The 24,442-nt window shown below is 47.6% G+C and overlaps 1 protein-coding gene and 1 pseudogene across 1 annotated transcript in view; one reads left to right on the forward strand and one right to left on the reverse strand.

The window, feature by feature from the left end:
* Positions 1-24,442, reverse strand: part of CUNH10orf90 (chromosome unknown C10orf90 homolog) — a 197,793-nt gene that overhangs the window by 172,055 nt on the left and 1,296 nt on the right. The window contains exons 2-3 of the mRNA XM_042701360.1: positions 9,666-9,738; positions 4,673-4,684 (exon numbers count right to left, since the gene is read on the reverse strand). Coding sequence (XP_042557294.1) covers positions 4,673-4,684; positions 9,666-9,738 — 85 coding nt within the window. The remainder of the gene's footprint in view (positions 1-4,672; positions 4,685-9,665; positions 9,739-24,442) is intronic.
* Positions 18,449-19,283, forward strand: LOC122126840 (annotated as a pseudogene).

Genomic DNA, 24,442 nt, shown 5'->3' on the forward strand with positions numbered 1-24,442 from the left:
ACCTTCAGCACACAGCAGGCACGCTGTCCTGTGCATCAACAAACGCCAGAGAAAACCTTCAGGTGTAAATCAGAACTCCCCTGTTCTGATGCGCAATTCGGAGCCCCATAGGTTCTTGGACTTTTCTGAACCCCAATACTCATCTTTCAGTAGAAGCTACCTCATGGGGTGGTTGTAGACAGCAGCAGAAATCCTTATAACATGCAGGGAGTATCTGGGTGTAAGGTAGGCTGCCGTGTGGCTCATGGATGAATGGCATGAGGTACTCTGACCCTGCGTGCCCCCCTGGGGACAGAAACTTTCAGTTATTTTCAGTGCACTTTCAATGAGCTTTCAGCCATTTCCATCAAGAAGCAGGACCCATTTTCTCATCTCTAGACTTCTGCTTTGACCTAGATGTGCAATGGCACGTTCCTCTTTCTGCTCCTGGCCTGGCCTTCACCTTGAAGAGTTTTCAGACCAGCTGGATTGAGCCGAGGCTTCACCCAAGCTGACAGCTTGCTGGTCCCAAACCTCTGAGCAGAATCCTACCAACATCGCCACACCAGGCCCTGGGAGCTATAGAATGATCAATGGTCAATCAACTTACCAGGAACTGGGGCGAGGTTGGTTTCCACCTTTCTTGTGCCTGTAGTTAACTAAATTCCATGACTCTATAGATAACTAGTTCTCCCCCCGGATCCTCTGATGTTATGAGGACCTCCTCATAACACATCCTGATCTTCATGGAGCCTGGTTTGACTTTGAGGCCTGCTGCCATCTTTCAGTTACACCCCTCCCATCATCCCCATATGCTGAGACCCTTCCTGGCAGGCCGTGGCAAGCAGGCTCCGCAGGCATTCCCTGGCCTTCCTTCAACAGATAACCATGAAGTCATGTGCAGGGGCGCCTTGGATAGTCCAGCCCCACGATTCCCTGCGTAGGCCTGAGGCAGAGCTGTAGACACCAGAGGTGAGGTCACCAGCCACTTGCTGGTCTCCAAAGTGTAGGCCACGACACAGACCTGATCCATCCTGCAGGATGGCCTGGTCAGTGTGACCAAGGTTAGGGACAGAGTAGACCACTGCAGGGCTCCTGGCCAGGAAGCTGTAGGGTAAGCTGGGAGAAGAGCAGAGCCTATCCTGGGCCAAGGATTGAGGGATGAAGAGGAAGGCAGGCAAGGGGACCGTGTGAGTCGATGTCACGTGCTGAAAGGCCAATTCCCATATTGCCAACCGGGAGGAAGCCCATGGATCATCCTTCACCTCTGGGTGCCCCTTCTTAACCTCTCAGCTATAGCATATAAGTGGCTATAGGTTCCTGCCTTTTTCCAGAGGGTGCCGAGACTGGTATCCTGGATGCTAATGATCAGTGATTAAAGTTAGTTCCGAATCATCACATAAATACCCAGTAAACTAGGGTCTGAGGTCACAGAAGCAGCAGTGGGAGAATTGACCTTTCACCCCCCACAGAACCTGTGTTCCCATTGTGTCTCCAAGGGCAGGGACACTGCATTGGCCGCACATTTTAACCCATGCTCAGAGTCCATAAGCCCAGGCCTCTTCTCCAGACACAACTTCTGGGAGGGAAGTCCCTGCCCTGTCCCACCCATCTCCCTCTTTCAAAGCTGACTAGGGACAGCTTTGGCCAAACCTCCGCCTCCAGGCAGCCTGTCTGGATCTTTAACCACTTTCATAGATTATCGCTTAAATCCCATGAAAAGAACAAATCAAACTTAAGCACATGCAAGGCATTAGAGAAAGCCACATTCAGAGTGGAGTGCAGAGTTGGCCTCCTGCCAGCACTCGCTTGAAGGATCTAAAAGAAACTAGAGGCTGAGGGTCATTAAAGCTAAGCTATTTAATACCGGAAAAGGAAGTGTATTTTAAAAGCACCGTCCCATTAGTCTTAACTATTGCTTCATCCCGTCTTCCAGTTAAAACCCATAGCACATTTCTACCTCCTCTTCATTCATGGGAATGGAGGGGTGTGAGTAGGGGGTGCGTGGCTCTCTACCTGTGCGGAGTGAGCCCAGAATACCAGCTTGGGCTTGAGACGTTAAAGATAATCACATTCATGAGAGCCATTCACTCAAGTGACTCAGGATTTAAAGAAATGGAGTTCAGGTCAATAAGGAAGTGGTACTGTCTCTGAGCTCCCATGGCCACCCGTGGTGAAAATCTACTCACGCCACAGGGTTCCAGGTTAACGATGGGAAATCTCCATGCTCAAAGAGAAAGCTATCGATTTTGATTCAAGTGGCCCATCCTCTCTTGAATCCTTCCAGTCCGGTGGTCCTCCTGCTCCCTCCTCCTCTCAATTCTCCTGGCCCTACTGGACCACCAGGGCCTCGGGGAGGCAGTCTGCACACACCCCAGCCTCCCTTTTTCTGGAGCTCTATCTGCTTTCAGTGGTTTTACTAATTGGCTTCCCTAAGAGTCCACTTTAAGAAAGATTTCTATTTAAAAAGAACACCAACTGCTTTAGGCAAGCAGCCTCCGAGAGCTGGGCCTCCTCAGTGGCCAAGCGCGCATGCAAAAAACCAAAAAGACCCGAAACTTCCTAGCTGAATCTTAAATTAGTGCATAGGAGCCTGTCCCTTCACACAGAGATCAGACATAGCATTATCAAATAGCAGCCTGAGGGGAGAATGTTCTGGAAAGTTTTCTATCATAAAATCTCTTCACATGCCCAAAGTAGGCAAGTGACGTGAAATTCAAGAATCACGCGGAACAGGTTGCCACAGCTTCCCGATCTCCTGCACAGGAATACAGCCTGCCCTGGGTCCAAACATGTCCTTGCATCCTCTTGGAAACTGGCTGGGGTCACTGGTCCCAGTGATAACCTGCCACTTTTAATACCAGATCTCCTGTAGCCAGGCACAGGCCACCCTGACTATTGTACCTCCTTGCCATGAGCTATGGGGAAGTTTTGCAGCACTGACCTCTATGCATAGAGACAGAGAAGACCCATTCCTGAAAACCAAGGAAGAGAAATTCTCTCAAAAAGAACATGCCTCAAGAATGGTTTTATGGCCAACAGGCTGGTCTGATACCAGGATGTAAAGCAAGCGGTAAGAGCCCTGGGCACGCAAGGGTAGGATGAATGGCTAGGTTTTATCTGACAGTTGTTCTACTCAGTGTCCCAGTCCCTTTTTGTCCCTTCTGGTTCTGTTGAGTTCAGTTGCCAAATAATTCCTTTTGCTCTGGGAATCCAGACGTTAATATGAGCTTTACAGGAAATACCACAATAACCTCAAAAATGCAGTTGATTCTGTGTATTGCTCTCCATGTATGCTGTACCTGCTTATATATTTCATTTACATCCTGTCCTTCAGTGGCCAGCTAGCAAATGCAGCTGCAACAATGCCACTTGAGCTCATGATCAAGTCTCCACATTCCAGACCTTATCAGCCCTGGGATAGAAGGGGCTGACTGAATAGTGGGAGGGAGGGAGAAAAGCAAGGACAGGAGTGAAGGTGAATCAAATCAGAACAGAAAACAGAGAAGGGACAGGCCCAGCATCTCACCCTGCTGTCTCAAGCCTTTTGATGCTGGTCAGGGTGATAAGCCTGTGTCTCCATCCCTACCCAGCCCGAGACTCCTCAAGCGATGTGGCTCCTGCTGCTAATCAGCCATCTCTTTCCAGAGCTGTTCTCTGAGCAGCTGGGCTTGGCACTCAGGCTAGTAAACAAAATCTGACAGGACCTGTGCTCTTCTGAAGCCATGGTCTGTGTGGGGGAGCAGACAGTCATCAAATGCAAACAACCATCAAATCCTGACTATAACATGCACAGCACAGGAGGAGATGGTGGGCTGTGATTAGCTGTGGACCTGGGTGGGGCCTGGAAATTGGGCTGTGATTGGTGGATTGGTGTGGGACCTGGAAGGTGGGCTGTGATTGGCTGGGGGTCTGGGTAGGGCCTGGAGTCCTCCTTTGGCTTTAGGATCTGTGATGGCTCATTCCATTTCCCCAGATGAGAACTAGTGCTAAAGCAGAGCCATGCTGTCCATTTGGGATTTTGAGAAGATCTCCTGTCCAAGCCTGGTGGCAAGGGGCTACTGCTACTCATCAAAACACTCAAGCTCTCTAGTGACACTTCCCCCAAGGCATGTTCTTTCCCAGAGGAAGGCACTGCTGGATGCTTTCCTGCAGATTTGGTGCCTGTGTTCAGCGTGGGATTGCTATGCACCAGGTGCCCAACTTGGCAGCCCGGGCAAGGCAGAGCGGCTCACACGTTTTGAGAGGGAGGAAAGGTAAACTTCTTCCTATACCCTTGTAGAGTGAGCTATAGTGACCCCCAACCACCTCACGTCCACCCCCCATCTGGTTCCATGGTCAACTCCCCGGCCACCAGTATATTTAAGGCAGGACCAAGCTTGCATGTCTTGGAAAGGAAGTAATAAAAAGTGTTGGATACAATTCTGTCTGACTGGAAGCCACACAGCTAGGAATCTGCAGCTGAGCTCTTTGCATAGTGCATGGTTTAACCAATTATTTTTTAATTAGATTATGTACCAGGTGATGGTCAAAGAAGCAGCTAGAGGCAGAAACTCACCTGCGGGAGGAAGGAGGTTGCTCACTGCAGGACTTATAGGCAATTGCAGTAAAGTGGAGTTGTGGCCGACAGCCACCGGGCAGAATCCAGGAGAGGATGTGAGCATAATTCTCTACCCAAAAGAACACACAGGACTGTCACGTAGCCCTGGTGACAAGGCTGGTTTGGTCTGATTGCTTCCAATAATGTTTTCCCCAAGTAGGTACAATAAGCCTACACGAGCCTCTCCACATCTGCAGGAAGACAGAGCGGCTGTGTTTTGTTCTCCAGCCGTCAGGACCGCAGAGCCTGTCTTCTCCATCTACAGTGTAGAGCAGACAGGGTACTGAGTGGATGGGGACTGCTGCAGATCCAAAGCAGCCACCCAGGGGTGGCCGAGGGAAAACCCACAAGCCTCTGACCGAAGCCAAGCACTGCCAGTTTCTGGGCCATGGCTTTATAATCCAATTCTTGGCCGGCCCTGCTCTTTGGTCAAAGGTACCTTGACGGAGCCAAGCAGCCATTTTGTGCAGAATATGTCATTTGATTTATTGAACAACTACACTCTGGTGCCGGAACCTAGTAGTAGAGCCTTGAGGAAAACCAAGTCCATCCTCATCCTCAAAGCCCACCGCCTTGAAGGCAAGCAAGGGAGACACACCAGGCAGGTAAGATAAACAATGATGCACACAAACTGCTCTCAGGGAGCCAGGATGGGACAGGCAGCATCCGGGGAAGCTGCTGGCAAAAGCATGGTATTAGTCAGAGCAGTACAGAGAAGGAATGGAGAGAGGAGGCCGCAGGGAGGGCAATGCTCGGGATGCAATGAAACTGGAGGAAAATCTAGAAGGAAAATGTAGACGGAGAGTGAAGAGCACTCTGCTGTCTTCAGGTTATACTTTGTCCTCTGAGGACCACTGTGGTTTTTAGCCAGAGACAGTACATTGATTAAAGATACTCTTATAAATTGTTCAACAGATGAACTCTCCCCATAGCCAGAAAGGAATCTGTAAAAAGAAAGAGACTTAAAGGAAGAATGATCAAAATGGATGCTTTAAAAAAAATTCTACACAGTCAACTTCAGTAACTAGAACCATCATAAAGTCGAGGCTTCAGAAAGAATCCACCTGACACCCCTTGCGCTGCTATTCCTGTCCTCACAGAAGCTACATTTACAAATGACTTTCTTCAGTAGGTGATCTACTGAAGAAAACAGAACAATGCTCCTCAAAGCAGGACCAGGGGCCCACGTTTGATTCAGGGGAACTGTTTGACTCATAACTAATAAAATTAAAACTATTGTTAGGAAGACAGCAAATCTCTGCTCTTATAAAAGCCGGAATAAAGCAACAATTCTTCTCCAGGTTTAAGTGAAATATAATGTCTCTAATTCCACCCATCTATCACAACCCACCCTTTGAAAACTGCCAGTTGGAAAGGTCGGACTTAATTGATCAGGAGGGAGAGAATTTCCTGCCATCCTGTCTTCCTTCATAAGCCAAAGAGAATCAGTACTTTAAAATTCCAGGTAATCTTCATCAATTTCCCTTATTTATGCGTCCTGTCTGCTGTTTTCCCCCAGAAGTGGCCTGAGGAGACACACCTGACTCTCCATCATCCCCTTCTAGAAGCGTGTGCGCAGAGGGGTAGCGTTGATGCACCTGTTTTATAATATGCAGAATTGGAATTTGAAAAGGACTGTCTACCTTCCTCTGATTTCAAAAGCAGATGTGACTTTGAGTAGAAATTGTCATCTTTCCTACATTTTTTTCCTCCTTTCGGGTTTGGGTCCTATTAATCACTGAAATTTTATCCAAGCCAACAGATTTCAAAGGCCTTGCCAAGAGGACAATTTAGCCATAAGAAATCAGCTCCCCGTTCTCTGCAGCTTGGAATTTCTACAGACCTAGACAGCAAAGAGCTGCCTTGTGCAAACCAAAGAAGTAAAAATGAGAATCCCCAGCCCACATTCCCTTCAAACTTCCTGCCCCAGCACCATGAGCCTTGTCAGGACTCAGCTACCGGCAGATCTAACTTCTGAAGAGGCTGCTGCCCACGCCACTCAACTTGAGGGTCACTGCAAGGAGACCAGAGAATCCTAAATCAGTCAAGTCTCAGGAGAGCTAAGACATAGGAACAGGAAGGATTGATCTCAAGATGAAATGCAACTGATAGCGAAGTCCACGCTAGCCTGGGAGGTGTCTTCCTTTGGAAAACAAACCACCCACAGAGGCTTAGTCACAACAGTGCTCTTCCTACTCAGACCTGTGGGTCTTTGGGTTCGCAGCCTTATCCTCTTCCCAGACCCACATTCTCTCCTGCAGAAACCTCAGCTGTTTTCATGGCTTCTCAAGACCTGTAGCCCTGCTTGCCTTTTTATTTATTTTTCCAGTCCTGGAGCTTGAACTCAGGGCCTGGGCACCATCCCTCAGCCGCTTTGTGCTCAAGGCTAGTGCTCTACCATTTGAGCCACAGCACCAATTCTGTCCTTTTCTGAGTAGGTTAGAGATAAGAGTCTCATGGACTTTTCTGCCCACGCTGGCTTCGAACCGTAATCCTTCGATCACAGCCTTCTGAGTAGCTAGGATTACAGGTGTGAGACACTACTGTCTCAAGAGGCAAGCTCCTGTTTGCCTCTTAAGTCTACCCAAACACCCCCCGCTTCTTGGATTTCCAGAGCAGATGTCACATTGGCCTCTCTCTGTCCAAACCTTCCTATGTAGGACCCTGTCATCTGTGCCACCCCGTGACCTCTGTGCCACCCCGTGACCTCTGCACCCCTGACAGGAAGTCCTCACCAGAGGCAGCCTCTCCATCTTGGACTTCGGCCTCCAAAACTTTGTGCCACACGCACTTCCCTTGCTTATAATTTACCCTGTCAGTGGGATTCTGTGAATAGCAGCAGAAAACAGATTAAGACGGGAAAGCAGGTTCCTGATCCAAATTCCCTGTGCTTTTCTGGAGGAGAAATCTGGACCGGTATGGGGATAGCAACCCAGCTGAGCTCAGGGCCATCATGGTAGAAAGGACTCTGTGCTGATCACACCACGTCAGACTCCTCTGCAGGCTCCTAGGCCTTTGCTAGGCCTCATCACCGGCCTGCTGCGTCCAGTTTGCACGAGGAGCCTCATTGAACCACATCCTGGTGAGAATGCTGCCAGGCTGGTTCAGGGAGAGCAGGCTCCGTTCTGGTCCTCCCACCTTAGTGTCAACTTCTCGTAAGCTTCCATCCACCAAGGGTCTCACCCCTGCCCTCTGCATTCAAAGCCAAGCTTAGCACTGTATGGAAGCCTCCCCCATCCCCAACTTCAGAAGCTCTGAACAGAATCTGTCTTCTTATTTCTAAGGACTACCCGATGCAAATTTGTACCGATGGAACAACCTTAAAGGAAGACACCCAGAACACAAGGGGGCGCTGTAGAAAGTCAGCCCTGGGGAAAGGTGTGACTCTTTGCTTTACACCAGAACCCCAAGGTTGAAGTCTCTCTTATGGTGTTGGGTCATAATCAGCCCTCTGACAATAAAGACAGACTTCAAAAAGAAAGCCAGGAAATAAGTCTCCATCCCCACCCACAGTGACTGGGCCACTTCCTGCAGCCTAAACCATCAACCCCCAGCCTGGGGCCAGCACACACTGGTCCCTGTGTCATTAAGGGATTCTGCATCTCTGGAAGAGCATCCACTGTGCAAGGCCCAATTAGGCCCACCTTGGCCTGACCTGATCATAAGCCAAAAAGTGCCAGGATGTATACTGAAAGAGTTCCCAGATCCAACGGCTCTCACAGCCAGCTTGACTCTTTTCCTTAGGCCTGCCTTTGCCATCCAGACAAAAGCATCTGTCAGTGGAGTCACGTTCACAACACAGGCAAGTTCTGGCCTGGGTTTGAAAGGGTCCAAACTAAATATGTGCCACTACTGGAGGAGAAGCTACAAACCGTGTTCCAGGGGCCTCCAGAGAGGGCCAAGTACAAAACCTTCTTTCAAATAATCTTTTCAGCATTGTGAACACTAGCATACATTAATAAGACAAGGGGTTCATTGTGATAGGTCCATAGATGCGTACAATATACTTGGAAGAAGTTCTCCGCCTTCATGAGATCCCCATTCTTCCCTTATTAAAACAGTGTTTGCTGTGTCCCCTTAGGACATGGTCACATATGCATGCAAAACGCTTTGCTCCTCTTCACCCCCTGGGTCCCTCTCCTTCCCCCTCCCCTTTCTGCCCAGGATGCTAGCTCTCTAGAGAGTACCGCCTTGTGGTCTTGGATTGACTATGTTGGTTATGGAAAGAAATACAGGTACTTAACATCTTCTGGGAAGACATGTGTGGGCCGAAAATGAAGAGAGAGGCTATACACGTGTATACACACATATACACATGGAAAGGCATTATGCAGATGTATTTACACACACATACATTTTTTTATCCACAGTAGATCATCGGCCGCATTTATTCATCAAAAATTGAAGGTTGAAAAACTAACGTCTGCTACATGAAAACATTCTTTTGGAATTTGTTTTTGCTTGAGCCACTGAGTTGAATATGCCCTTCACTCAGTAGTCTTATTACACTACTGTCGGAAAGTCTGACCTAAATCCATATGATTTCTAACCGGAAGGAGGTGGGGGGGGCTGCTTTCACATAATTTATGTTAACAAACTTATCAAAGTTCTGAACTGTAACCGTCTCACCTGCTGTTTTTACAGCTTCATGGCTACGAGCTGAAGCCTCATAAAAAATGATTTATGGATGCACAGCTTCCACACCCACATTGAAATTGCACGCATTCTCTGCTGAGAATATTACCTGTGTGTCCTCCTGCCCGTTCCTGGAAGAACACTCAGTGCAGCCCTGAACCCGCCACTCAGCACCTGGGTCACCTCGGCTCCGCCTGAGCAGCCAATGCTCCTTTGTCATGGTTTGCTTTTTCAGAGTCTGCTGGCTGCTGGCAGAAACCCTGAGGGTTTAGAAATTCAAATCAGCCTCAAATGATGGAACCTCTTAGCTAGCATCTCATGTTTAGAGGGAAGCGAGGCTCCAGTGTACATTTCATTATTAACAAAAGTAAAGGAGAGAGAATGAGCAAATGAATGAATGAATGAATGAATGAAAAATGAATGAATGAATGTAAAGAGCCCAGTTTTTTACCTGCACTCAAAAGACTTCCATTTCTTTCCCAGGCAGAGGGATCTTTGGGGGATGATAAAAGCTGACTGTGGATCTGGAAAATAAGCAGAAATCTTTCTCAGTGTTATGTTTTCACTTGCCTGATACATAATCTTCAATAATGTATCTTATTTTTTAAAACAAATAAACAAACAAAAATCCCTAGGAACATGCATAGACTGTCTCCTTTCTCCCAGGAAAGAACTAGGGAGTTTGTGAATGCATAGCTCCATTTTCTCCAGAGTTAACTCTACCAGTGAATAAAAGATATGTTTCTGATCATTTCAAAATGCACCAGAAGGAAGAAAGGAAAGAAGGGAGAAAAGCTGTAATCAGCCAACATCGATTCTGCTGTGGGTTTTGTTAGTAGATCAAAGAAACACATCTAATAGGTCAGTTCCAGCCCACCGCGGTGCTGGTGGGAGGCAGAAGACCTAGAACTGAGAATTCAATAAATATTGATAAATGGATAAACCGTGAGCAATTAAGTTTCAGGAATTAGCTTTTAAAGCCCAATAAAAAGAAAATAAATGCAAACAGAAGTGCGCTGCTGTCTTCACTTAGGTTGGCAGACTGGTTGCTCTGCCAGGAGGCAAAGGTTTGTTCTGCAACACTGTGGGTGGTGATGCTTTGGACTGTGGTGATCATTACAAAACTCATTCAGGTCTGCCCACATCTCCTTCAGCCCTCCGTGCCCCATGGCCTGATCCCCTCAGCCCCTCAACTGACAGCTCTATCCTAACCTGGGCTCACTCTAGGGTCTTGTTCAGGTCCTTGGGTCATTTCAGAGCCCCAAGTCTGAGTGAAACTTCCTGGTACCCACTTCCCATTGTGGGGAAGGGAGGAGGGGCTGGGAGAGGCATCAGAAGATGCTGCAGACAAATGATGTCCCTGTCTCAGGGAACAGGCAGCCTTCCTTAGACACTGTGGGGTATAAGGGAAGGAATGGGGTGGGGGAGGGAGGCGGACGTGGGAGTGTGGACAGGGCTGGGCTGAGATCTAAGAAGTCCGTGGTTAGCAGCATTGCTGTCCCCTCCTGGCTCCACTCAGCCTTGGCCGCCTAGCAACATGATTATCGATTGTAAGTGCTGACAGCCACTGTGCTAGTACCAGAGCCAGTCCCCAGCTCCACACTCCCCAATGTCACCTCGTCATGACTATGAGAAAGACCAGCTGCCACCAGCCCCTCTGTGGCAGCTGAGGGACCAAGGGCCCAGTGGAGGAACAGGCCAAGGTCGCGGCGGGAAGGAGATGAGATGGAGCCAGGTCTCCAACCAGTTTTTATAGCAACGTCAGACCCAGGGTCCTGCAGCTCCCACCCGGCCTGTTCTAAAGATCATCGCCATTATCACTCCTGAGGGTTATTATCTGGCTAGTTAGCACTATCTGGCAAAGCTTGCAAGTAAGCTATTATCCCTCCATTTGTCCTTTCCTAGGACTTGGAAAACACACAAGAAAGACTAGATAATGCACAATCACTTTTCAGAAAGGAAAATGGTGGTGTGATGTAGGATGTGAGGTTAGAAGAGAACTTAAACCCCATTTAGCAGCAGCGGTGAGCTATGTCTCTGCTGCATTGGCACAACCCACCCAAGTAGGGCTTTGGGGGAGGCCACACGAGGAGCCCCCATGGTCATTGGGCAGTTACAGCTCAAACAGTAGAGCTCCTGAGTTCAAATCCCAGGAAAGGAAGGGAGGGAGGGAGAGAAGGAGGGAGGGAGGGAGGGAAGGAGGGAGGGAGGGGAAAGAAAGATCCCAAGAGGTCATAAAAAATATGGAACATTCCAGTGTGCCAAAGTCTTACTATTACCTCCTTTTTCACTCCTAAAATCTCTTAAGAAATGGCCGGGAGGCCTGAGCATGTCTGCTATTTCTGCTTTGGAGAAGGTTCCGGTTTTTGTTGGGACTAAGGCCCAGGAATGGTAAACTGCCTGTTCACCAAAGCCGAGGAAATGGTGTCTGTCAGCTCCACCAGCCCTCCTGCCTGTCACCCCCAGGCAGCGGCCACCGCTTCCCAGAGGACAGGTCAGCCGGTCAGCACCGCCCACAGAGGTTCTGAGGTCAGGCTGTGACTGAGATACCAACAGCAAGTTCTTCCGCAAATTCCAGCGGCAGCGGCGCGCACACGCGCAAGCAGCCCGGGAGCCGTGGCTGAATGCGCAGCTGTGGTTACAGGGAGCCGCACGCACACGTAGGACTTCACACTGCATAGAGCAACTTGCCCGTGTTCTCCCCCTGGAGCCTCCCAAGTCCAGCAACCGGGCCTATGCCACTAGCACACCGCTCCTCTTCTGTCCTGGCCTTCCCTTCAAGATACTCTGTTTGGCTCCAGAATCCATAGAGGGCCCATGTCTGACAGTTTCCCTCCCTAATCTGACAGCAAACCTTACCTAAACTAACCCAAGGCTATTTATGATGGCTATCTTATTATTTTATTCCATTTAGTATGGATTTTTATTACCAAAGTATCAGTGAGTTTAATTGAAAGGTCAGCTTAGAGTCTCTGTACAAGCTGTAGATTTGTAAAATGGAAAGAATTGCTGTTAGCCACATTGGCTCCCCAGGGTTTGGGATGGAAAATGGAAGACCAGAGCCAATGTGCATTCAATGCACATTCAACAATGCACATTCAATGGACACTGGTGACCAGTCCTCCATTCCTCACAGTAACCCCCTACCACAGACCCCCCTACCACAGACCCCCCCATCAGAGATCCCCCCTACCATAGATCCCCTTACCACAGACCCCCGCCACCACAGACCCCCCCTCCCACAGACCTCCCTACCACAGACCCCCCTACCACAGACCCCCCTACCACAGACCCCCCCTACCACAGACCTCTCTACCACAGACCCCCCCTACCACAGACCCCCCTACCACAGACCCCCCTACCACAGACCCCCCTACCACAGGCCCCCCTACCACAGACCCCCCCTACCACAGACCTCTCTGGCTGCTCTGGATAGAGATACATATGGAGAGATTACAGAATGTGCTCTAGGTCCTAGATCTACCTAACCAGGAGATGTCCATCCTGGTTCAGATACTCCCACATCACCACCGAATGCAGGCACATAGACGTTCTCCTCCCCAGCTGCAGCTGCATGCAGTGTATGTGTGTGTGTGTGTGTGTGTGTGTGTGTGCGTGCGCATGTGCGTGCGCACATGCATTTGCCTGGGAAGGGTCCTGAATGGCGCTGGGACTTCATATACCTCAGGAAAGAAGAAGAGAGTGAACAGTCGGGGATCTTAGAGGTCTACACAGATCCTCCCTGCCTATAGCCTCTCTGGATACTGGCAAAGTAAACCAAAGGGAGCGCCCAAATCTATTTCTCTTCCAAGGAGTCAGAAAACAAGGCTGAATCTTCCGTTCAGGACAATGATACAGGCTGTTAAAGTAAAACGCAAGCCAGTCACCAGTTTCTACCACCTCCACCGAAGGTTTGTTCCATGGGAAGACAGACCCATGGAGTGGCTAGACCTAGGCTGAATAATCCTGCCTCTCCAATAGCAGTCAGAGGCACCATCAGATGGTCTTTGCAGAGCTACAATGTTTATTTTCAATCTTATGAACTCTCTTCTGCAACAGTAATTAGTGTCAGACAGTGTATTTTCTGGTTAATGCAACCCTGCACCTATAATAACTCAAATCAGAGATTTCTCTCTCCCCCGTGACTGCCTCTTCATACTTCATCTCTTCATGTTTACATCTGGTTTAACTTTTCCTAATCTAAAATAAATCAGCATGAAAAGCATTAGATTTTTCATTTAGATTCTCAATTGCCTTTTATTACCGAGATAATATCCCTTATCTGATTGTGAGTGGGGGCATTGCTCTTTGTCAGGACGTGGATGAGCTGCTGTTCTTCAGCCTCTCTCTCTCCTTGCTCTTCTCTTCAAGTGTGGTGCCTGGTGGGCTTCTGATTTGAAAATGGGACAACTCGAGGTGTGGGGGTGTATTTATTATCTCCATCATTCTTCCCCCGTTTACAACATAAGCAGGAAGGCAGGGCTTCTCCACTAACCCAATGAGAGGAGGTCTGCACACCAGCTCCACCCACCGCAGCCTCGGTTTGTTTGCAGGCATAAGTGACAGCAGCAAACCTGAAGCTCATGACTGGAGATTTCCATGCAAACACCGGGCTGGGGGATGGGGGGGGGGGGGACAGACGGGGGGGGGTGGAATAAGGCTAGCATAAAATCATGTTAATCACCCAGGAAGTAAATCACATTTAGCTGAAGTAGTTTGCAGAGCAAAGAGGAAGGTGTCCCCGCATTCCTTGAGGATTCCTTTCCCTGCACTCCGCCTCTTAGTTGCAACATTTGCCTCTTAGGTCAAAAATTCCAGCAGCAGAGTGCATTTCTTGTACCATGTGGAAACATTTTCCTGAGTAATTGTTTACCCTCATGCCCTTCTTCCCTGAAGTTAGAGTCCTGTGCAGCTAGAACCACCTCAGTACAGGGACCTGAAGTCATGCTGACTTTGGAATGCCCCCAGAAAGTTTTGAGAATCCAATAACCCACCGGAGTCTATAACCTTTGACTCCATGGAGGTTGTTTTTCTGCTTTCAAAGCAATACAGGCAAAAAAAAATTAAGCACCAAGCAGGGCAAAGGCAGTTTCTGCCCCCAGCTCACCTGTCCCCAGAACTCCTGGCCGGGTGACAGACTGGAGGGGCAGAGGGAAAGGACATTTAACATTTGATACATTTACACTCCTGGCTTCTCTATGCTGTATGGTTTGGGGCAATCAGACTGAAAGCAATCTAAAAGGAGTCCTTTTTATACCTGGTTTTACATCTTCTGCAGAATTAGGGATATAATGACTTGGGCTCGCTGAAGGCTAGCACAATTTGGTCCCTAATGGCTTTATCAGAGGAAAATTATAACAGCTGCACTCTGGCTGTTCCATGAGCTGCACCCTGCTAAACGCTTCATGGCGTTCTATAATCTCCATGGCAACGCTGGAAGGAAGGGCTCATGATAATCCCATCTTAAAGGCCAGGAGGCACTGCTCTTCATATTACTGCTCATAGAAAATTAACAACAGTGTGGTCAAGAACTGAACGTGAGTAAGTTCTAGTGGGCTTTGAGGACACAGGGCAGAGAAAGCTTCCAGTCAGAGCAAAGCCTAGACCACAATCTGCAGCTGCCCAAACAAACTGTGCCCTTTGAATATGCATGAATATTCATGTATGCAAACTATATAATATTAAGGCTGGTTTGTAAACCACATATCATGAATGAGCTCTGATTTAGACTAGAGCTCCAGTTGAAAGCATAGTATAAGAAAATCCCAGTTACTGCCGGCAGGAGTCTTACCATCTACGCTCTTCCTTGTCTAGACTTGAAGATTCTGGGTGCCTTGGGTAAGAAGACATGCCAGTAACACCGCCTTTCTCCATGTGACTTCTTCCACTTGATGTAAAACGCTACAACCAGTTGCCATCTCCTTTGAGGAAAATACCTCCACTCTTTTGCTCTTCGCTCAATTCGTTTCCCTGATACATTATTTTTTTATAACCTGGATTTTTCCCCCCAAGACACTCATTTTTTGAGCTATCTCCAGTTCATTTTTGGATGAAGAAGGAATATAGATTATACTGACAAAGAAATGAAATTATTTCGGTATTTAGAATTCGATTGATAAAAAAGAATGATAAAAAGTATAACAAGTGACTTCCATTTTGTAACTTCCCTGAGCAAACTACAGCTGGTATCCATGAACACATCTGTCTGACTGTCTACACACCTGGGAAATGAGTGAATCCATAGGGCAACCTAATATAAGTACTAACCCAGAGAAAGATCTCCAGTATGAATGAAGTCTCCTATACTCACTTTGACCCTAGCCTTGAGTTTCCATCCAAGATGTCCTTCATGTGGTTTTGCTCACTTATTCATTCATAATGTATTCCAGAAATAGCTAGTGAAGGCTGACCTGACCCCAGGAGTTCAAGGTGTCATGGAACAAGTCATGAGCCACCTCTCAGAGGTGGCTACAGCCTGTGTGCCTTCAGTCCAATGGCTCCTTGTATTTCCTCTTCACCGATACAAGTATTTGAAAAATAGCTGCTAGCAAGACTAGTCACGTGGTCCCTAAAATTTCCTTGTGTCTTCAACTTCCCTCAACTGTGGGCAGATCCTGGACTAACACTTAGGATGACATTACATTACATGGCAGAAGGGTTTGCTGATGCAGTTTAGGCTGCTAATCAGTTGACACTGCATCAGTCGAGAGGAAAAGGACATGAGATGGGCCTCAACCTACCAAGAAAGAATTCTGAAAAAGTCAGAAGAACCCAAAGCAGAAGACATTCTCTTGCTGGCCTCAAAGGGCCAAAAAAATTAAAACATGGTTTATAGTATCTGCAGCTGAAGCCACATGGCAAGGAATTGGAGAGCAGACTGAGGACAGAGAATAGTCCTATAACCACAGGGGACCGAAGTCTTCTAATAACTAGAGATCTTGGAAGTGGACTTGAGTCTCAGGGAAGAGCTAACCCTGGAGGGGAGTGTGTGTATTATTTATAACACCTTTCCAAAAAGTCCTGGTTCCATCATTTCTGCCATGAATTATCCTGTTTCAATTAACTGGTCAATTATCCAGTTCATGAGTCATATTTTCTAGATTCTTTGGATGGCTGGTAATTTTTTTTGTTAAATGCTAGATGTTAAGAATTCTATATTGTTGATTACTAGATTTTGGTAGAGTCTTATAGAGAGTATTGAACTCTATTTTGCTGTTAAATGGCTTGAGGACTGTTTGATTCATTCAACAACTAAATTCTACATGGTTACAGAATATCTAGAGTACCCTTCATGATTACTTTAGTGAAACATCCAAAACATGGGCTCAACCACATTGCCCCTTAATTCAATGAGGTCCTTACATCCTGATGGAAGAGAATTGGGAGACCCATGGCCTGAAAGCACCGAGCATCTTCATCTGATGATTCCCCAGGACTGTGCTTTCCTGGTTCCTCGGCCTACACAGCTCAGATGGATTTTCAGCCAGACTCAAGGAGACCCGAAACACACTTCTGCAATTCTTCCTTTGCCTGGCTTCTTCCTCAGGACTGTGCCCTCACATTCTAGCCACAACCACTTCTCCTGAGCCCAGAAAGAATCAAGACTCTCTTTAGGTTCCCCTGTTCTGGGTTACCAAGTGGGAATTGTGGGTTGTTGTTGGTGGTGATGGTGTTGTTGTGTGTGTTTTACCAGAAATTCCTCCCCTTCCTCAGTCTTTTACCTTCAGCCTTCCCAAACATCCATGAAGAACGTGGCCACATATCTGTCTCCTCAACGTAGTCTTGCTGAGTCCTCTGGGGGCCAAAGCTCTGGTTAGGTACTCACTGACTGCCTTCCCCACCACCAGAAGGGATGGGGGCCTGCCTTAGTCACTTGTGTTCCCAGCATCTAGCAAAATCCTGACACATAGAACATTCTGGATATCTATCTATCTATCTATCTATCTATCTATCTATCTATCTATCATCTATCTATCTATCTATCTATCTATCTATCTATCTATCTATCTATCTATCTATCTATCTACCTACCTACCTATCTATCTATCTATCTATCTATCTATCTATCTATCTATCTATCTATCTATCTATCTACCTATCTATCTATCTATCTATCTATCTATCTATCTATCTATCCATCCATCGATCTCTCTATCCATCTATCTACCTATCCGTCTATCCATCCATCCATCCACTTATCTATCTATCTATTTATCTATCCATCCATCCATCTCTCTATCCATCTATCTACCTATCCGTCTATCCAGCCATCCATCCACGCATCTATCTATTATCTATCTATCTATCTATCTCTATATATATTTAAAGCCACAGCCTATGTTCCTCCTTGATCTCTCTACTCACTAGAGAAGGAGTAGAACCTACAACAGAAAAACAAGACAGGAAGACCTCTATGCTGAAGAGTGGCCTGAAGGAAGGTGCATGGGAAGAGTGATGCCTGAAGCAGGAGAGAGGAGGGGAGCTACCTCTGCCTTGAGCCCCGCGTGGTCAGCATCTCCATGGTTGCATTTGAGCCCCTCTGGATCCAGCCACTGCTATGCAGAGTCTCCTGTCTCCCAGGATCATCACTCTGGGCCCCACAGACATTTCTCTTTGGAAAGATGTGGCTCATGTGACCCACACAGCTGCAGTGAGAATCAATGGGGCAATTCAGGGATCAGCCAACGCCAGTCTCCTTTGTTCTATCACTGCCTCTCGCACAGCTACATACAGCAGCCCAGCCTCCTCCCTGGATGGCTCCAGCCACACACCCATCCCTCTGTACACCAGCTGCCCCAGCATGCCAGCTCACACTGGTGGCCTTGTCATTTTCTTCTCAATTTGTGTGTTGGCAAAAGATGGATCTGGAATGACAGGTGAGGGTTTCTGACCTGCTTCAGAATCAAGGTTTCACATTATATCAGGTTAAATGGGTGGGTGGGGGGGTTGTGTGTGGACCAGTTTAGACCATTTATGTATTAGACACTAGCTCTGGGTTTGATCCTCAGCATTCAAGAAAGCGAAAACAAACACAATCACTACAAGTGTCTAGAGCATGTCTCTCCCAAAGCCCAGGGGTCTGCATTTCTACAAAGCTCTCTTCAGTATTCTAGAGCACACAGAGGTATGAGCACTGTTTAGTCCTCCGTAGACCAGTGCAGGTGTTCCATGGAAGGTCCATCTTACATCAAAAATCCCAGGTGAACTTCTTCTCCTTCTCTGGGGAAACACCAAATGGCAGATGACACCGGTGCAGCGGGAGGGCCTGGAGGGCCCGGGCCCAGGCTTGGGAGGCCATGGTGCTTCCGTGGAGGCTTCGGTAGCAGCCTCGGTAGAAGCCGGGGTCACTGCCCCCGGGGCTCGTGGAGGCAAGGCCGAAGACAAGAAATGGATTCCCATCACCGAACTGGGCTGCCTGGCTAAGGACATGAAGATCAAGACTCTGGAGGAGATCTATCTTTCCTCCCTGCCCATCAAGGAGTCTGAGATTGTTGACTTCTTCCTGGGGGCATCATCCAGGATGAGGGGTTGAAAATTATGCCCGTGAAGAAGCAGACTCGAGCTGGCCAGCGCACCAGGTTCAAGGTATTTGTAGCCATTGGTGACTACAACGGCCACGTTGGTCTGGGGGTTCAGTGCGCCAAGGAGGTGGCCACTGCCATCCGGGGGGCCATCATCTTGGCCAAGCTCTCCATCATCCCTGTGTGGCGAGGTTACTGGGGGAACAAGATGGGCAAGCCTCACACTGTCCCGTGCAAGGTGACAGGCCGCTGCGGTTCTGCGCTGGTGGCACTGGGATCCTGTCAGCGCCTGTCCCCAAGAAGCTGCTGCTGATGGCTAGAATTGATGACTGCCACACCTCAGCCAGGGCTGTGCTGCTACCTTGGGGAACTTCGCCAAAGCCACCTTTGATGCCATCTCTAAGACCTACAGTTACCTGACCCCTGACCTCTGGAAAGAGACTGCATTCACCGAATCTCCTTATCAGGAATTCATTGCCCATCTTGTGAAAGCCCACACCAGAGTCTCCGCACAGATGACCCAGGCTCCAGCTGTGGCTACAACATAGAATCTTATACGAAAATAATAAAATGAATCAAGCCTAAAAAAAAAATCCCAGGTGAATCCGGGCACCTGTGGCTCAAGCCTATAATCCTAGCTGCTCAGGATCATCTCTGAAGATCACAGTTTAAAGCCATCCCAGGCAGGAAAGCCTATGAGCCTCTTATCTCCTATTAACCACCAAAAGCCACAAGTGAAGCTGTGGCTCAAGTGGTAGAGCATTAGCCATGAGCAAAAAACCTCAGGGACAGTGCTCTGGCCCTGAGTCCAAGCCCCAAGACTGATACACACACACACACACAAACACACACACAAAATCCCCAGGTGAGACTGGCATTGGTGGCATATACATGTAATACTAGACTACTAAGGAGTATGGGGCCTCTAGGATCTGATTTCAAAGCCAGACTAGGCAGAGAAGTCTGAAAGACTCCAATTAACAAGCAAAATACTGGACTAGAGATGTGGCTCAAGTGGTAGAGTGCCAGCCATGCCAAGCAAGCTGAACAAGCACAAGGCCCTAATTTCAAGCTCTAGTGCTGACCAAACCAAATGAAACAACAACAACAATAACAAAATCTGCCCTGATGGACTGAGGCATGGCTCCTGTGGCAGAGTGTTGCCCGGCAAGTTTAATGCCCTGAGTTCAATTTCCAGTACAAAAGAAATAACCAAAATCCCCTGCTACCTGCTGGTACTTTCCGTGTTCCATGACTTTCTTATGCAGGAATTAGACATACATGAACTCTTGCTCACCGGTCTCATCAGTGGTGGGATTCTCAGCTGACCCCAGGTGCAAATTCTATTCAGTTCACAAGCAATTATAACTAATCCCTGAATTCCTTCAGGTGCAGGGATTTCCCCTGGCCAAGAAAATAGAAGCGGAAAGGCTGCTTGCAGAGAGACACCATCCCGCAGGTAGAGGCCACCATTCTCCCTGCATCCTCCCTGGGTCTGAGGGCCACAGTTTCATGCCTTGCTGCACGGCAGTGTCAGGAGAAAAGGTTCACTGGATCTTGGATGATGACAACGTGCCTTTCTATGGTTCTGCTCCATGCTAGGCACTGTCCTTTATGTCATTTCTCTTCTAATCCCACCAGCAATTCTATTAGGTTATTACTATCCTCAGGTTTATGAATATAAATTGTAATCTGAGCTCAGAGAGGCCAAGAAAATTGCCAAGGTCACTTAACTAGTAGACATGCAAAGTATTTCAATCCGGTGAATTCACCTTGAACCACACCAATGCATCTTCCCTCCCACCTCCCATTCCTCAACTTGACCGGCATGTGGACAGGGTCTCCCTATCAATGCCCACTTCTGACAAAACTGACAACAACAAAAAAGAAAGCAGATCTAAGAATCCTTTCACCTGCAATAAAAACTGCACAGGACAGTGACTGATCACAGTGAGTCTCTTGGTGGCGTCCAACCATCACACATCCTACAATATTTCCTCTGACAGCCAACCTTTCCCTCACACAGGGGTGAGAGAAACGTTGGAAGAGTATGTTGAGCAGGAAGTGTCATTTGGACAGTCTATTGGGAATGACCAATGGAAACCCCAGTGGTGACCAACAGAAGGCCCCAGCATAGGCCCAGACAGCATGCAAGGTGTCAGGTTAAGACCTGTCCTGTTTGTGGAGTGGCAGAGCCAGTCAAAATATCCACTGTCCGGGCTGAGAAGGTGGCTCAGTGATAGAGCGCTTGCCTTGCATGCCTGAGGCCCTGGGTTCGATTCCTCAGCACCACATAAGCAAAAAGAAAAAAGCCGGAAGTGGCGCTGTGGCTCAAGTGGTAGAGCGCTAGCCTTGAGCTGAAGAGCTAAGGGACAGTGCCCAGGCCCAGAGTTCAGGCCCCATGACCAGACCCCTCCCAAAAAAAATGTCCACTGCCCTTTGCAAAAGGGTCTTTTCTCAGCCTGCTCATTCTGTGGGGGTGGTGCCTTTGTGGTAGCCAGAGTCACCAGCAAATCCCAGGAAATACCTAGCAGGAAGGCCAGGACTTCAGGAAGAAAAATGAGACACAGAAGACTTTGATCTGGTTAAAGCTCTCGAGCTTGGTTGGAAAATACACAAAATTGTTATACATCTTTTGATAACTGTGAGAAGAAAGAGAATGCTTGTTTTGCCTCCTGTCTGGTCTCAGTGACTTCTTTATTCCCTGAGTCAAGTCATTTTGAGGCCCACACACTTAAAACTTGAGCACTTTGATTTCACAAGACTTCAAGACACCCCAGATGCTTGAAAGTATCCATGAAAGCCCAGGGCTGTTTTTCAAACCTTGGGGAACATCAGAAACACCTGGGAAGAAGTCTACTTCCCACCATGATGAAGTAGCCAGGCAAAAGCTATGCAACAAAGGTTTCCAGGCTGTAGACAGGAAGCCGTGCACAACCCGGGCCTCAGGGAAAGGGGAATCTAGAGGGGAGGAGACCTGCGATCATCTCTACCTGGATGTGGTTTCCAGGTCGTGGCTCTGGAAGGGAAATCCAGGAGGGCCTGAGGACTCACTGGGGCAGAAGCAGACATAGGACTCGTGGCAGCCAATTCAGCCAGCATTTGTGAAGAGCAGGGAACTTCAAGGAAATAGAAGAGTAGCAGCCGCCTGTAGGGGACTCTTCAAGTCTTTGGCTGAATATTGATCAATACCTGCTTGAGAGAAAACTACATGAAAACAGAAAAAGAAACTACCAGAAAAGGGTAGGACCTCTGACAGATCTATAAAGAATGATGTTCTTGACAACCCCAATGCCAGATGTCCGATATGTGAGACATCAAGTAGACTCCTCAGAGGGTCCTGTCTCCACAGGGGGGTGGGGTTAAGGTTAGGCAGGACCACTCTGTTCAGAAGCAAGGGAGCTTCCCTGTGCATTGTGGGAAAGTAAGAAGATCTCTTGACCCAGCAGAATCAGCAACCCCTTCCCTCAAGTTCTTTCCCTTTTCCCCTCTGCTTCTCAGAACGGTCTTCAAACATTACCAAGGAACACAGGCGTCCCTGGGAGAGAAACAGCCTGGCACTCAAGCCCATGTTAGGTCTGTTTCCAGAAATCTCTAAAGTAAGCCTCAATGGCACCAAGTTGTTTGCAAGTAGCTTAACCTCATGCCAGAACAAAGCTCAATGCTCTTTGCAGAAACACAACCAAACCAAACATTCAACAGTGCAAACTTCACAACAGCCAACATGTGATTTAAAAAACTTCAAAGAAACAAGAAACTATGACCCATAATCAAGAGAAAAACCAATCAACAGAAACAAATGATAGTGCTATGATGAAATGAGCAATGGGACCTAATAAATACTGTTATGCGTCTTTTCCAGGTGCTGGAGAAAGAAGACGTTATGAACTGGATCAGGAGAAAAAACTGAACTAGCCATTCGGTGTGTCTTCTTATTGTGTATGTTTATTGTTTATTGCCAATATGATGCTGGGCGCAGAATTACGGTGACTTTGGTGGACATATAGACACATAGGTTTTAAAAGTTCAACAAGGTCCTAATACTCAATGAGAATTGAACACTACTGACTAAATCCTCCCTCCATCCTTATCCCCATCCCACCCCCAAGAATATGGATAGAGAGATGTTAAGGTTATAGAAGCTTTGAAAAAGATTGAAAGGTATGATAAACTGTGATTTCACCAAGCAAAAGCCTTCCATTGCTCATGTCATGACTAAGCATGTCAGATGCTGTTACCTCTCACCTAGGTCAACGTTGGCACATGAGCTCCAGGCTGGACCAACAACCAGAAAGGTCTTCACCATCATAGAAGAGATTCTTAGTCACAGTCACCCACTAGGGATACAAGCACATCGCAAAGCTATGGCTTCACTTCCTAAAGTTGGCATCACCAATTGAGCCTGGCTTCACAGGGGCTCTCAGAATGTGTCCATGCCACGGTGTGGATCAAGCAGAACTCAAAATGGGGCAATCCATGGTTCAATATGGCTTTGCTGATATCTGAAATTATTAGAGGCATATACAGGGGGAGAGGTGCACTTAGCAAGCTACATTTTAAGGTCAACAGAGACCCAGGCTGTGCACAAGGACAAGCATCCTGAACTTTATCTACTTCCTACCCGATTAACTTGTGTAAGGAAGGAAGTGGAAGTAGCTGGCCCACTCCAGGGCTGGAGTTATACAGGTCACCGCTTGTCCTATGTTCTCCACGCTTCAGCGCAGCTCAGGACTCAGGCATGTCACTACAGAAATCCCAGTCTGCAAACCTTTCACTCAACTCAAGCAGATAAACAGGTGCTCCCAGGCAGAACTTGAAGTCTACAAGGTTTCCACAGTCACAAAATCCTCAAACTCACTTTTACAGGAGAACAAACCATTTCTTTAATTCAGTACCTATGTGTATTCGGCGTGTAACCCAGTGACCTGGCTCATTTTTCATTCCACTGGGCACTTTATGGTCACAGTGCAGGGCAGGTTAATGGATGGCCAACTGAGCTGAAGGAAGAAGAGGAATCCCTGGGTCAAGTCCAATGGCAGGGCCTAGAGGCTATTAATTGGACTGTCTCATTGGTTCAGCTTGGGAATTGGAGCAAGAAACCTTCCTCCTTCCTACTTTTTTCAATCTAAATGTCTCAGTGAAGACAGTCATAATAGCTAAAAGGACTGGACATGGGATATGTTAAATGCTAAAATGTTTGCTACCCGATGTTGAGAAAAGCTTCACATGTGGAAGGACAGGAAGCATAGATCTATCTGGCAATTTCCAAACATGGAATCAAGCCCTGCCTGGACCACGTCGTGCATCCCAGATGTGGGGAAAATGGCACAGGTGATCAGCCTGACCACTGCAGAGAACACCAGAGACTCATTCATTTCAACAACAGTGGCTGGGCCATGGGCTGTGACTGGTCATGGAGGAATAATGTAGCTGTGATGGTCACTGAACTTTTGCACATCTCAACTTTGCACACCATTATCTTCACTGTGGCCATAGTAACCAAGGAATAAATGAAGTTCCACGCATAAGAACATGAAGCAGCTGGCTGCCACGAAAGGTTTAAAACAATGTTGAGAACTATCGTAAAATGTATGATGATGTAATTCAACAAGTTATGTCCCCTCTTTGGAGGACTGGAAAATAACCTCAGAGAAAATTATACAATGTTGAAATTCTGTTCCCATCCGATTAATTACTTGTGAATAAT

This window comes from Dipodomys spectabilis, unplaced genomic scaffold (assembly GCF_019054845.1).
Source record: "Dipodomys spectabilis isolate Male_0828 unplaced genomic scaffold, ASM1905484v1 ptg000289l, whole genome shotgun sequence".
Taxonomy (NCBI): Eukaryota; Metazoa; Chordata; class Mammalia; order Rodentia; family Heteromyidae; genus Dipodomys; species Dipodomys spectabilis.